Source organism: Diorhabda carinulata, chromosome 12 (genome assembly GCF_026250575.1).
Source record: "Diorhabda carinulata isolate Delta chromosome 12, icDioCari1.1, whole genome shotgun sequence".
Classification (NCBI taxonomy): domain Eukaryota; kingdom Metazoa; phylum Arthropoda; class Insecta; order Coleoptera; family Chrysomelidae; genus Diorhabda; species Diorhabda carinulata.
The window spans coordinates 188,152-204,234 of NC_079471.1; the positions used below are offsets into that span (position 1 = coordinate 188,152).

General features: G+C 30.9%; 2 protein-coding genes across 2 annotated transcripts in view; both read right to left on the reverse strand.

The window, feature by feature from the left end:
- Nucleotides 1–16,083, reverse strand: part of LOC130900017 (TNF receptor-associated factor 4) — a 41,074-nt gene that overhangs the window by 23,577 nt on the left and 1,414 nt on the right. The gene's annotated exons all lie outside the window — the stretch shown is intronic.
- LOC130900020 (uncharacterized) lies at nucleotides 824–12,031 on the reverse strand. The gene is made up of 4 exons (XM_057810326.1): nucleotides 11,833–12,031; nucleotides 1,666–2,623; nucleotides 1,491–1,607; nucleotides 824–1,432 (listed from the first exon to the last, which is right to left on the reverse strand). The coding sequence occupies exons 2-4, from the start codon at nucleotides 2,166–2,168 to the stop codon at nucleotides 889–891; spliced, it is 1,164 nt and encodes a 387-aa protein (XP_057666309.1). The 5' UTR covers nucleotides 2,169–2,623; nucleotides 11,833–12,031; the 3' UTR covers nucleotides 824–888.

Consider the following 16,083-nt stretch of genomic DNA (forward strand, 5'->3'; position numbering starts at 1 on the left):
GTTTATAAATAAGCAAAATAATTATTTTCCTCGATTATTCAAAACCATATTGTCGATGTATTATTTCAAAATATATACGAATGCATTTTTTTCCCGTAAAAGATGAGTATTTTAATTAAGTAGGTATTTTTTTTTTTCGAGTACAAATCGGCTACAAACTGGAGAAAATAATTGGCTATAAAATTTTAATAGTTTCGGTACAAATACCTGCGTCTGAATTTAATTAATCAATTTATATATAATGGAATTACCGAGGAATGTAAAAAAATTATATTATAAATAATAGTAATAGTTTAAACAATTTTCAACGATTTTTCTTGTGTATTATTTCGGAAACGTATTTTTATTTGTATTTTTTCCATCAAATCCCTTCAAATACTTAAGTTTGCATTAGAATTATCGAGAATCATTCAATATTTTTTTGATTAAAATAAAATCCTTTTCGGTCGGTTTATTAAAAAACTGATTCCCATAGACATAGATACTGAAATGTCTTTTATTTTCACTTCCACCCTGTACAATTCTGGTAAATATGGAACCGAAAATTTATTATTTTTGCCACGCCCACAACCGGAAGTGGCCATTATTATTAACGTATATCGAATTGACACAATTGATGTCTGTCGAAAAAGTATACAAACGCGTTATTTTCACGAAAAATCAATAGATAAAATGAAAATTTAATAATTTTTGTTAGGTTAGTTTAAATTTTTCACAAATGCCAAAGAGATTTCTTTTCCAAGTACGAAAATATATACTTAGATAGTGTTGAGTTTAACACGTCACGTCAAATTCGTTATTCTTCAAATGACAGCAACAACGGTTTGTTTGAAAAGATATTTTTATTAAAATAAAATAGATAAAATGATATCAGAGTATTAAATACATTCAAGCATATTGTATCGGTACTGGTCGTTGTTCTCCCATCATAAACATACTTCTCGGTTGATATTTAACGTCCTCCATCATATCTTGGTACATCATCCGTTGCTCCATCATTCTCTGGTTCATCATTTGTAGCGCCATTTCAGATGTCATCATTCTTTCGTTATCTTTATCTAATAACAATTCTCCTGTTTCTTTTGGTGTCATATAGTGTTTCGTAATCGGATATTGATACGTCCAAATTTGAGGTGCCGCACGTTGTTGCATTTCGGGAAAATCATAACGATATCGAGGTTCTCCCATAACTTTTTCCCAGAAACTACTCATCGGTGTCATATAACTTTGTCTGTGCTGTTCGTACATCTCCGGATATCTTTGTAAATAACCCGGGGACGTGTATCGTCGGTACATCATATCTCGCGGTCCGTCCATCATCGAATCAAATCGGTAGTAATCGGTTTCGTATCTAGACGGGTAGTTTGATTCCGAATTCATCAAATCGAGTTGCATTTGGAAATATCGCGCGGGGGTAACGCCTTCCGTAGATCTAAAAACCAAATAACGAATATACATATATCGAATCGATTGATATTTTTAGTACTTACGAGTATTTCTGAGACGCGATAAATCTCGGCGAGGTTTCTTTTCGAAGAGGAACTACCGCGAATTTTCCGATGTTGTTTCCTTGTACGTTTTCGGCTTCTCCGGCCGAAAGAACGGCACTGCAATGCGAAAAAAAAAAATCAATTAACCGACAAAATAAACGTTTATTTAACTTACCTTAATTCACGCATGCGTGCGATTCCGTCTTTCGTTGGTATAACAACGTCGTTAACCATAATTTTCGGTATAATAGAATCGGTTTTAAACAGTTCTCGCATATAGTCGGGCGATTCTACATGTTTCAAAATTTCCAACATATTTTCGTTCAACATTTTTTTTTGAACGAAACTTTCGATTACATCGAGAATTTTGTTGTACGTAACATCGTCTACGGTACCTTCGTATCTACCGAATATATTTTCGACAATATCGTATTGAGCGTAATCATCCCCTAGGATGTTCGTCGATTTCGAAGGTTCGTTTATTCGAAATTCGCCTTTCATTCCATCGGAATTCTCGTAGAAAACGTCCATTTTTCTTATATCGTTCGATCTCGTAATGGAAAGCTGATATTTCGGCGAAGTAATTGTTATTACCCCATTCTTCAGACCGATACGTCTACCGGCGGTAGGTAAAGTAACGCAAACCGTTACCAAACAAAGTAATATCGGTACCTTCATCTTTGCGAACTAATCGATTTGTGATTCGATCAAAGTTTTCGCATACGATTTTATAGTCGATTATTTCGACATTGTTTACTCGTTCTTAATGAGTTTATCACCCTTGAAAACGTTCTCAGGGGCATCAGTCTTGTTTTATCACTTTATTATAATCGTACACACAAACTATTGACCCCCGAATAGTCTACGATGAGATGGAAACTAAATTTCTATACTCGATAATGATTTCTTAGACCTACGCTATAGTCTTTCGACTATTCCTATTCCCGTGTCTGAAGATGATAATTAGATTATCGAAACTAGTATTTCTAGATGATTTTCGTAAAACTGCAACTCTAATTTACGTTGAAAATAATTCTAATACCGATAAATATCGATATGGAGGTGATTGTTGGTGAAAATGTCGGGGATTCAAGAACGAGTCGTGCCTGGCGGCAAGGCCGCTTTCCATTCGACTAAAATGAGAACAAATACATCGATTTGTATTTCATAAAAAATGATTGTCTCCAATCTTCATTATTTTTCTGATTATTGAAACAAATTGCGATATCGCACTTTGTTTTTATTTAAATAATTGGATGCGTCGAAGAACGGCGTAAAGGACGATTTAAATATTTCATTATATGTTAATTGTAAAAAAAAAATAAAAGCGTACAAACTCTACCATATCATCGGCAAGGTCAACAACTATTTAATAACGGTTAGACTGACGAACTGTGAGAATTTTTTTTTATTAGGAATTTATTAATGTAAAAAACGAACTATTGAACAAAAAAACGTATCCAGCCCCGTGGTGGGGCGACGATAATGACCCGGGGGACCAGCCGTTCATACACTCTTATCGATTTATCTTAATGTCCAATTTTGAAAAAAAAAAAAACGAAAATTTGGCGACTTAAAACCCCATAGGAAGCGTAAAACTTACAAAGTTTGTCAAAAAAACATTCGAAACATAATTGGGATTTGATCTAGAGAAGTTTTTATATTTCAAACATGAATTAATACGGCTCGGTCCCCCCGAACCAACGAGGGGTTGCGGTTATCGCTAATATTTGCCCCTTTATAAATTATTTTCAGGTACTATTCGAATCGTATAGATTTAAAATGTTTGTTAAACAATTTAATCGAATAAATATTAATTAGAAAAATAAGTCTGGTAAACAAATTGTAGCGATTTTACAATAATTACTTATCGTCCTCTAAATATAACTGTTGTTATGGGATATTTTTGAAAACAATTTAGCTCCCGCTGTTATCGACTTTTATTTGTAATATTGTATGAATTACTCCATGATAAAACTTTAAATCAATTATCCGAATATCCTCGGAGAAATTTTAAAAAAATTCGGTTTAAATTAGTGGTTAATTCCATCCAACGGTAATTTTACGTGGTATTTAATTTAAATATTGATATTTGATGAATAAATTTAAACTTTTGGAGTCGTACGGATTCATTTTGAACAATTAATTTAATTGTAAAGTACGTTGAAAAAAATACGTTATTAATTATCTTCATTCTACGTAAAGTTTTGTGATTATCAAAATTTTACATTTTAAAAATTCATTTTTTCACTTACGATTGTACCAAATTTAAAAAAAAAAATGTATTACTGAACAGAGGACTAAAATCCCTTTCCAACAAGGTGCCACACGACCCCCTTTCTTATTTAAAATGTTCGATGGGGTGCTTATAATTGAAAGGGGGTTCTGGAGGGGGATAATATCGAAAAAATTTTTTTAAACTTTCGTTTTTGCAGCGGATTTATGAAAAAAAAAATGAAAACTTATATTGTTTAAGTTAGGTTAGATTGGGGGGGGGGGTGCGCTAAACATTTAGGACATTTGGTTTGCTTTTCAAACAGCACTGCCCCTCGTCACACTCCCAATTCTCTGTAACAGTCATACTAATTTTTAATGGTGAAAATTTTCGATTTTTCAAAATTAATTTTTATTATTTATTATTTTTAATTGTAAAAACATGATAAATCGACATTTTTGTATACATTTTTTTTTCAATCTGTTCGTTTTTTTGTTTAGATCATGAAAAAAAATTTAAAAACTTGATTTGATTATTTGGAAAAAAGTTATAAACAATTATACGTGAACGAGTGGATTTTCATGAATATTTAAAGCCCTGAAACCACTATAAGTTTAAAATTTTTTTTATTCCCGTAATTTTTTTCGTAAATTCGATGAAAAAACGAAGATTTAAAAAAAAATTTTATCGAAATCGGACGATTTTTCGAATTTCCAGAGCCGCGAAAGTATAAAATTACCTTTCCACACTGTAAATTATCAATTTAAGAATAAAAATCGACCTGTTTTAATTTTTTTCTCTCACATAGTATATAATTAACGCCATTTTAATAAATTAATATACACCACTGTGGCCCAAATGTAAATCTAAAATTGAATTCTCCAAAAGTCGATTGTAGTTACGAAAAAAAAAAAAAAGTTGTCCTCGTATATTTTTCATTAAACGAAACGCTCCAATAGAATATCAACATTTTAAAAATAATTCAGTTAAACCATATTTTCTAACACAAATAAATCGTTAGACGAAAAACCTGTTTATAAACCGTTAAAAGTTTTTTTTGGTTCCAATTTTATTTGAAGAATGTTATTTCTTAGATATGTTAATCATCGATATTTATATTTATTAAATATAATTATTAATACTTCAAAAGAACAAATATTACCGGAACATTTTGCAAAACTAAAGTCTAAAGTCAATTTTGATTTGCGAGTTTCCAGCCTAACTGTCCAATTTAACAGATTTACTTCATTAAAATGAAAAAATTTAGAATGGAAACGTTTCCACACAACAAATCCTTCCTATCCATGTGGAAATTCAATATTAACTTTTATTACAATTTCTGGATCGTACCTCGTATATTTCCAAATATGCAAAAGTGTACGAGTTGTTTATATTTCTGCCCTTCTGTCAATATCATTTTAATACTTTTATACGATTCAAAATTTAAACGGTAAGTTTATTTATCCAAAACAACCAATTTTGTAAATCTAATTTTTTATAAAGTTTTTTATCCTCTAAACCCCTTTGATGTGACGACTAAGTCGTAACGATTATTATTGGTCGACAACAGTGACGTGATCAAAGAAGAATCTGGGTCTTAAAAACATTGTTGATAGTTAAGATCGCAATCGCAACGGATAGCAGGTTAATATTTATTGTGTCATCAAGTGTATATAAATTCCATCTATTTTTTTTTTAGATTTCTCTTAATTTTAACTAAATAGAAAATCATCAGAATTTCTTCGTTTATACGGGTATCAAAAAATACGATAAGCACTAAAAAATTTTTAATACACAACTGTAAACTACTGTTCCAGCGCACTTCGAGCACAAATCGTTAATAGTCACTCACCAAGATCGAAGGATGTCGGTTGTCAAATGTCAAATATTATGGGTGCGTTCAGAAATTCAATTTGTGGCAAAACATCAACGTTAAATAAAATTCATTCAACTTTTAAAATTTCTCTGGACTTGTACAAATATTTCAAGATCAAAATTAGCCAAATCGATCCAGCCATTGTCGAGTTTTAGCGATATTAACGAATAATAATAATTCATTTTCATACATACAGGATGTCCCACGACGAGTTAAAACTATCCGTATATATGGCAAAATACTTATGGTAGAATCATGAAAATTTGTACGTTTGAGTTTTAGGATACGATCTTTTTAACTAAAATATTTTCAAAGATGGCCGACTTCCGGTTCTACTTGAAATCGACTGTAACTTTGTTATTTTAAATAGAACACCCTGTATATTAATACATTTTTGAAATCTACGTAAAATTTTAGTATAATTTTGCTTAAAAACTTTTTTCAAAAAATGCATATTTTTCGAGTTATTAAAAATTTTTTATACAAAAATAATCCATCTTTTAGTTGTTGTCAATTTTCTTGGAATAGTGAAATATTATATCCGACGCAACGACATTAAAAACGATGGAGCTTTCAACATTTTTACGAATCAACTTTATCTAAGAGACACCATTTTGTCATAAAAAAAATATGCGGAAATTTCTTTCAATAAAAGAACCGATTCAAAATCAAGAGATTAAGAGACTTTATAGTTTTTTCCAAGTAACAATTTCGTGCGTTGTTCGATTTTGATACGTTGACATTCCTCGACCATGTGGTGGTTAACAACATTTTTTATTACGAACTCCATAGACGTCGTCAATTCTTCATAGATTTCTACGGAATAAATTCGTGTCGTAGTACCACCAACTACAATCAGGAACGTCCTATTACGATTGACAACTATGACCGGAAGTAGTATCCATGACATTAATCGATCAAAGTCCGATTCGAACCTTGTCATATCACAATGATACAAATTTTTAGATACAAATATCACGTTTCTTCATAAACTGGAAACATATAATGGCAAATAAAAAGTTATCTAACCTAACTTTTTCCAAAGAAAAATCTCATGGAAAAACCGCGGTAGTTAACTATTAAAAGTGTCGTGGAATGTGGACGCCGCTGTTACTGACACATACTTTTCATTTCTTCTTCTCGGAACCCAAGTATACGATTCTATTGTGTACAAATTGTATATAAATAATAAACGCACACATAATATATCTTTGAAGAACGAAAAAAAAAAGAAATACGATCTACGTTAGATTAAGCCCTTAAATAAACATTTCAACGGTTCCATCCTATTATAATATATGTAAAAAAGGAATCTTTTGTAAATAGGTCATTGTTGGGGTTGAATTTCGAGCTCCGCGAGATAGATATTGTCCGTCAAACGAATTTAAATGTGAATAGAAACGTGAAAAGATTTTAATCGGGTTGATGAACTCGGTTTTATGTAACAAGAAGTTTCTATAGTTCCTAATAAACACACTGTAGAATAAAAATGACATGAAGCGTAAACCCCTTCGTCATATATACGCGTTAATAAATAATAGTCTATCCGACCCCAACCGAAAATTTACCACAATAATTGAAAATAGGGGAAATTAAGATTTCTATCTCTGGTTATTAATTACATCATACGCGGTTCATAGTAATCGAAACTATACATTTGGTTGAATCATCCACTTTAACTAAATTATTACCACCCTTGTAATAGCCTCATGAAAGATATTTACACTAAACTCTGGTTCATTTTAGAATATTAATTGATACAATTACAAAATGAACGCATTTAAGTGGAAACATATTTATTTGAAACCAACTTACAGTTGTTCACAGTATTGTCAGATTTCAGAGTTAATATTTATCATCTGAATACATCGTACGTTTCACAAATAATAATTATATATACGCGTCTAGATTTTAATTAAAAATCTATAAGAATCAGGCTTTAGTCCTCATTAAGTTTGATGAACGGGAAATATTTTCCATAATTGTCACAATTGATCTCAATAAAATAATTTCGCTAGAAAAAGTTTGAGAAAAAATATAAGCTTGGCAACATCGCTGAGTACCATCTGTTTTCGTTTACGGGAAAATGGCTGCCTTTGTTTACTAAATATTGAGAAAGAATTTTGAATAGATTTGTTAAAGTGAAATATATTTGAGTGTTTAGATATTGTTTAAGCGACACAATAGTGCAAAGACAATGGGTAAATCGTGTTATGTTTGTATAAAAGTGGATTATCTGAATCCTAACCTTTCATTTTATAAGTGAGTATCAGTACCTTATTTGTTAAGTGTAACTTTGATATAACGACTTCCTCGATTTAACAAATTCTTCGTAATCCCCTTGAATTTTTTGCAAACAACCTCTTTATAACGAATTTTCAACTATCAAGAAACAGTATAAATACCTCTAATTAACGAATTTTATCAACCCTAAACCTTTACGTAAAGTTAACCACCTAATTGTTTTTAAATAGAAAATAAATACAGCAATTTGATGAAAATGTGTTATCATTTATTAATAGTTGTTTTTTATAACAAGATAAGTACGTAATGTCGAAGCGAATAAAACTATTTTTGACCAACTTAACCTCAACATAACAAATCTCAGTTCAACGAATATTTATTTGTTATATCGAGGTTGCACTGTAAATCGACTTTTTACAATATAAAATTGTAGATTTCGTACGAATGTAGAGCAAAGACAAAAGTGGCAAGATGTATTGAAAATACAGGAAACAGATTTACCCACACAAAAACTTATATTTGTTGCTCTCATTTTAAAGCAAACGATTTTCAATGGAAAGGAATAAATTTACCATACTTTGAATCAGATAGCAGTACAGATGACGAGGTATCTTCCAGTATTAATTTAAGTAATTTCAGGTAAAAAATTATGTTAAATTTGGGGATATTAAACCTGGTACTTCTTGGCAGCAACATTTGAAAAGTATTTATTGTCTGTTTGAAAAATGTTGTTAATTCATATTAAAATTTTCCACAAGAACTGTTTTTTGGTGTTGTTAGTAGTAGTAGAGGTGGATTCAACAATAATCCTACTGCACATCAATTTGAAAATACTTCTAATTCACCAAGAAACAAAAGCAGGAGATTCGGGGAATATTATTAGATCGGATTCTACTGGCATATTGCATTGTAGTAGCCAAGGACCTAGTAAAACTAATGATATTCGAAAAGATGCAGAATTTGAAAACCGATTCAAGTAAAATATTGAAGAATTTCAGTATTTAACCTCGGAATAATAGAATTTGACCGATTATATTTAAGATGTAGTTAATTATATCGCAGGATTTGTTCAAGACGAATTATTTAGTGCGAACATTGCTTTTTCTCCATATAACAAACGCTTTATATTTAGTAATTAAGGTATATAAGTGTACCGAAGAATATTTTCTATTTTTCAACAAAAATATAAAGAATTTGGAATTAGTTTTGATTTCGGAAACAGTAGCTAACTTGTCTAGTACCATTTTAAATGAATTTAATGCGAATTCATCACGAAACGAATAAAACAAATAGGAAAAACAAAACTTTTCAAAAACCAGTAACGTTTGCTTTTTAATTTTGTTCATAGTTATTCCATGTGTTATGCTGTCCATCTTTTATTATTCGTCCATGGTCTTGATCATATAAATAACGTTTAACGTTATCAATTTTTTTTTTTTCAACAGAAATTACATCTTCAATTAGTTGTTACTTTGGTACGTTGGTTATTACCGTTTGACGGCGGCGGTCAGACGGCTAGAACCTAGACTCCCATCGTCTCCTTCATGGTTACCAGTATTGCAATTATGGAATGTGTGTATCGGACAGTCGCCGGAAGTTTCTCCGCCTCACAAGACAGTTAAAAATAAAATAAGTTGCATTCTAATTTACATAATATAACATGTCGTACTATTTTGATGCTTAATTAAATAAAACATATTTCAAGTTATAAAAATTAGTTTTTAGTCATTAATATCGAGTGAATAAAGAGTGAAACCATGCAAAACGAACACTCGGTGTTGCTTATCTTCGCACTTATGGTAACAATATTATTTACCGGAAGAAGAAACAAAAAAATGTAAAGCGCGTTTGCAACAACACGTGCGTTCGTGTCTTGATGACACTAATTTCCGATATGATATTTAATATCCCAAATTAAATATAAAACGATTCAGCTTTTTATTTATTTTGTTTCCCCGATCAGTAATTTGTAACTGTAATGGATAATAAATAAAATTCAACCCCCGACAAAATCGGATCACACTCGAACCCTAATTTGTACTTCAGACTACCTACCCTTATGGTAGCTAACAAACAAAACTCAAGGCCACCGGCAAGACCTACCATCTGGGAGAAAGATGGGTGGATGTTATAATAGGCCGGTCAATTTCGATATTATCGCAATTTATATCGAATTAGTTTAATTTCGGTTTGTAAAGCGAGCGTATCTCGAAAAATATTGAATCTAGCAATTATTAAAACTGAAATTAATCCAAAAATACGAGGGTGTATTGATATCTACGAATAATAATAACGAATAATAAATTATTAGAAGTGTAAGTGTGAAGTTTGACGTTAAAAAAGTAAACCAGAGTTACGCGATAAGTTAAAAGAAAAAAGATGTCCACCGAAATTGTGAAAATATGCTTAATACCCTTGGTGATCAATGTCCTTCGTGAAAAATTGGACTGCAAGCTTCAAAAAGAGGTAAATTTTCCGTTGAAGATGATGTCCGTTCGGGAAGACCAGTTTCTGTGTCAAGATTTTGGATATCCGAAGCACTGAATATTTCAAACGAACGCGTTCGTCATACAGTTCGCGTCAATTTGGATATGGCTGCAAAATGGATCCCCAAATGTTCGAATGTTGACTTCTTAAACCGAATTGTTACTATTGATGAGACTTGGGTACATTTCTACGATCCAGAAACAAAGCAACGATCGATGGAACGGCGACACTCTGGTTCTCCAAGACCTAAGAAGTTTCCAAGTGTCCAAAAAGTTCATGCTTCAGTTTTTTCGAATAACGGTAGAACAAATTAAAGAGAAAAGACGCGGAAAGCTATCCAAAGATGATTTGTTTTTGCAGGACAACGCCCCTGCACACAAATCTCATGTTGCCGTGCAAAAAATTCGTGATTTATGGTTTGAATTACTAGAACAAACCCCTTATTCGCCAGATTTGGTTCCGTTCGACTATAATCTCCTTACTCAACCGAAAAAAAAAGTTTAAAAGATCGTAAATATGTCTTCCAAACGAGGAAGTAATAAAAGCTATCGAGGTTTGAGATACAAATCAAGAAAAAACATTTTTTTGAAAGGTCTAGAGACCGTTGCAAGTTCGATGTAATAAATGTATCCAATTAAGAGGAGAATATGTCGAGTAATAAAATATTTAGACACATATAATAACAAAAAGTAAATGACGCCAAACCTTGTAGACGGTTCTACGATATTCCGAGGAAAATTCCAATATTTTTTCGGTATATATCGAAATATAAAGTTGATTGAGCGACGAATATCTAATAATACAAAACCACAAGTCACCGGTCTAAAATATAGTGAAATCGACAGATGTGCACACGCCGAACCGGAAGATTCGAGATGAAATAAGACACCACCCTGTTCTTCGCCCCGTATCGGTCCTTTATTCTTTCGAAAATTTTACATTAACCCCCCTCACAAATTAAAACACGTGTTAGAAAATCGTAAATTTCGATACGTGGTTCAAATTACTATATATTATATTAAACGTACTGTTTTTTTTTAAATATATATATACATAAAATAAATAAGTACGAGTCCTCGAGAGTTAAGTGTCGGTTATAGTTAGCGACGTAAATAATAACACCGAGGCAGGAAACAAAACTCTTTCTTTTATGCTCCAAGTATTTCTGCACCCCAACATATGTTTCAAAATTACTAGTTTCGTTGAAGTAACAAAGGTAATTGTGAAATGCTTTGGTTGCCACTTTAGCAGATGTGAATTTTCAAAACCGAAAATGTATATTGAAGACCGGTCGGTTCAATTTATCACGTTTTCTTACACTTTTTCTTATATATATATATATATATATATATATATATATATATATATATATATATATATATATATATATAATCGTAATGAGATGGTTTAACTCGATACGTAAATCAAAATAATAAATTAGAATTTGTTATAACTCCGACGTATAAAATTGAAATACGATTCAAGCGTGTAAAATATTATTCATAGTATTCGAGTCTTACCAATCTTTATGTCATTCTCGGACACGTACAATTCACCAAACAGATAAGACTAATGGCCGTCATTTGAGATGTACGGCAGTCTCGAAATCTATACAGAACCTAACCGACCCTATAAAAATTGAATTAGAAATTGATAAACTTTCACTCGTAAATTATAATTCGTTCTTAATCATAATATTAGTATACAAGTCGTGTGACTGACACATAAATGACGCTGTCATTGTCAAATCCATATGACGTTTGTGAAGTACCAACCTTCAAAAGACTATATGTCAAATTTCATGACATTTCGATTGGTAATAAAAAAGTGACAGCCATTTAAGTGGAGCCAGCAACATTTTTTGTTCTTCGAAACAATTTTTTTATTAGGATGCGTCGTTCAACGTAAACTATTTAATCTGTATTAGCTTCGAACGTTTCTTAGTATGTATTGTGAATTAACTTAGTTGGCTTAAGTGAAAGAACACACATCCGTTTCAAAAATATGTACATTGAACTTTACAGTAACTGTATTTTTTTTCACTATTTCTATTATTGTGATTATTTTCGCCTCATCGGCTTTAGAAATGAATATATTTCGTAATAAATGTAGATATAGATATAGAAATAAAGTTTTTAATCAATTTCTTTCGCGTATAGTCGATACGAGGGTCGCACCATTTTATATCCAACCAAACTCTCACACACGCAAACATTTCTTTTCCTAAAAACAAATTTACAACCAACTAATATGAATAATATGAATAATATTCATTATACCGGGGTAGTTTCAAATATTCTTAACGTCACGTTATACAGTATTTGATCCGAAGGTACTTGGAGACGTTTACCAGTTCCGAAACTTGACCTAACCTAGATTTTCGTTTTCGTATTCTCGTTACAATTGAGTTATGAGTTATTGGTAAAACCGTAAAGACATAAGAATCTATTAGCATTAATATCGTTAATAATCTAATTGAGAAAGCGGTAGAGCACGAATGGAATTATTAAACCGTTCGAGTTTGAAGAACACCATCTTCATTGACCATGAAATTATTCATGGTTCCAAGAAGGTAAGCACGGCACACGATCGTTACCATTACTAAGAAAAGAAACCTATCATAATTACAATGGACTGGAAGGATGTATGGTTCGGTATTACTATTTAAATTTTCACTCTTAATGTGATTTTTATTAATATTTTTACGAAGGAATAACTTTAAACGGTTCATATGGTGAACCAAATAAAACGCTTCGTCGGATTTCTGATCTATATAATTAAATTCCTTCTGTTTAGCGCTGAAATCAGTTTCCAAAAAACTGAATTTATCCATCTCCTCGACAGTCTGTTATGTCCTTGTTGAGTCGCATCTCCGGAACGTCCTTCCCTTCTGGGGTGCCTGGGGTGCGACTCAATTCGAGAGAATCTTCAAACTACAAAAGGGAGCTGTTGGATATTTACTCGGTCTAAAACGGCTCGATACTTTACAATGCAAAAAAATGCACAATCACTTGCCAATTTTAGTTTTTACGAGCATTTCTCTAGAAATTATAACAACAAAGCATTTTTCTCTATTCCTATCGAACTAATTAATTTAGTTTTCTTTTAATGGTTATAAATAATGGAAAATAAAGAGCCCAACCCCGGCTAAGTCGTTGCAAATCACGCCTTTATTCAACATATTCTCTTTCTCATAGATTTCATTAAAGTAAATGCATTATTAACATCAGAAATATTGTTTGAATAGATAATTTTGTTTTTCTTCGTCATAATTATACCTGTTTTGTAATGTTGTAATGCTTTAGAAGGACAAACCCGCGCAATATTAATTTTTTGTTTCCTTTCCAGTTTATTCACTCAGAATCGATTAATTATTACATTGTGATAATTTATTGAAACTAGATACTAGGTTTGAGAACGGGTTTTAATTATTTTAATTGTGATTTTAACGAACTTGTAGTGAAATATGTAATGGGTAAAAAGCTTCACAAAATTGCAATAAGATATTGAATCAAAATTTCTATAACATGGAACAAATATTGAAAAAATTGAATAAACAATAGACCGATTTTGGGTTTCTTATACCTTATCAGTATAACGTATAATCAATTTAGACTTTCGAAGTTACATAAATTCCCATCGAGCTGAAAATCAGTAAAATTGTTTAAAATACAATTTAACGTAGAATTTGAATGTACATTATCATTTCCGTTTATGGAAAAAAATTAATTCAAGATCAAAGGTCAATAAAATGAGTTTTTCGAAATTTCTAGGCAAACGGTGAGTTTTATCAAAAAAATACCTCAGATAAAAATTGTAGATAATAAAATTATCTACAAAAAACGTATCAATACTTTTTTTCGTACGAGTTACCGTTTCTGAGATATAATGATTCAAAAAATTGTAAAAGTAAAAATCTAAGGTCAAAAAAACAGTTTTTCGCAATTTTCAGCTAAAGGATGAGTTTTATCATAAAAATATGTCAGACAAAAATTGTAGATCATGAAATTATGTACAAAAAACGTATCAATACTTTTTTTCTGTTTACAAGTTACTGTTTCTGAGAAATAATGACACAAAAAATTTTAAAAGTAAAAATCTAAGGTCAAAGAAATGAGTTTTTCGTAATTTTCAACGAAACGGTGAGTTTTATCATAAAAATACTTAGGACAAAAATTGTAGATCGTAAAATTATCTACAAAAAATGTAATAATACTTTTTTCCTACAAGCCACTGTTTCTGAGATATAATGACTCAAAAAATTGTAAAGTCGTATTTTAATAGTTCTTACATTGAAATGAACCGAGACTTGTGAATATTTATAACAAATTTCTGATGACTGGTGGGAACTGTCATAAATTCATCAAATAATTTATCAATTGACGAAGATTTTGCTAAAATTCGACGATGTTGTTATGCAGCTTTAGTATTTCTTGTGAAATCTGAAACATAATAACTTTTACAACATTTTGAATCGTTATATCTCAGAAACAGTAACTCATAAGAAAAAAGTATTAATACGTTTTTTGTAGATAATTTAACGATCTACAATTTTCCTCTGAGGTATTTTTTTGATAAAACTCACCGTTTTGTTGAAAATTGCGAAAAACTCATTTTTTTGACATTTGACATTGATCGTTATATCTCAGAAACGGTAACTCGTCCGAAAAAAAGTATTGATACGTTTTTTGTAGATAATTTCATGATGTATGTATTTTTTTGATAAAACTTACCATTTTGCTGAAAATTACGAAAAACTCATTTTTTGGACCTGTGATTTTTACTTTTACAATTTTTTGAGTCATTATATCTCAGAAACGGTAACTCGTACGAAAAAAAGTATCGATACATTTTTTGTAGATAATTTTACGATCTACAATTTTCCTCTGAGGTATTTTTTTGATAAAACTCACCGTTTTGTTGAAAATTGCGAAAAACTCATTTTTTTGACATTTGACATTGATCGTTATATCTCAGAAACGGTAACTCGTCCGAAAAAAAGTATTGATACCTTTTTTGTAGATAATTTCATGATGTATGTATTTTTTTGATAAAACTTACCATTTTGTTGAAAATTGCGAAAAACTAATTTTTTTGACATTTGATATTGATCGTTATATCTCAGAAACGGCCACTCGTACGAAAAAAAGTATCGATACATTTTTTGTAGATAATTTTACGATCTACAATTTTCCTCTGAGGTATTTTTTTGATAAAAACCACAGTTTTGTTGAAAATTACAAAAACCTCATTTTTTGACATTTGATCTCGACCGTCATATCTCAGAAACGGTAACTCGTACGAAAAAAAGTATTGATACGTTTTTTGTAGATAATTTTATGATCTACAATTTTCGTCTGAGGTATTTTTTTGATAAAAGCCACAGTTTTGTTGAAAATTACAAAAACCTCATTTTTTGACATTTGATCTCGACCGTTATATCTCAGAAACGGTAACTCGTACGAAAAAAAGTATCGATACATTTTTTGTAGATAATTTTATGATCTACAATTTTCGTCCGAGTTATTTTTTTGATAAAAGCCACAGTTTTGTTGAAAATTACAAAAACCTCATTTTTTGACATTTGATCTCGACCGTTATATCTCAGAAACGGTAACTCGTACGAAAAAAAGTATTGATACGTTTTTTGTAGATAATTTTATGATCTACAATTTTCGTCTGAGGTATTTTTTTGATAAAAGCCACAGTTTTGTTGAAAATTACAAAAACCTCATTTTTTGACATTTGATCTCGACCGTTATATCTCAGAA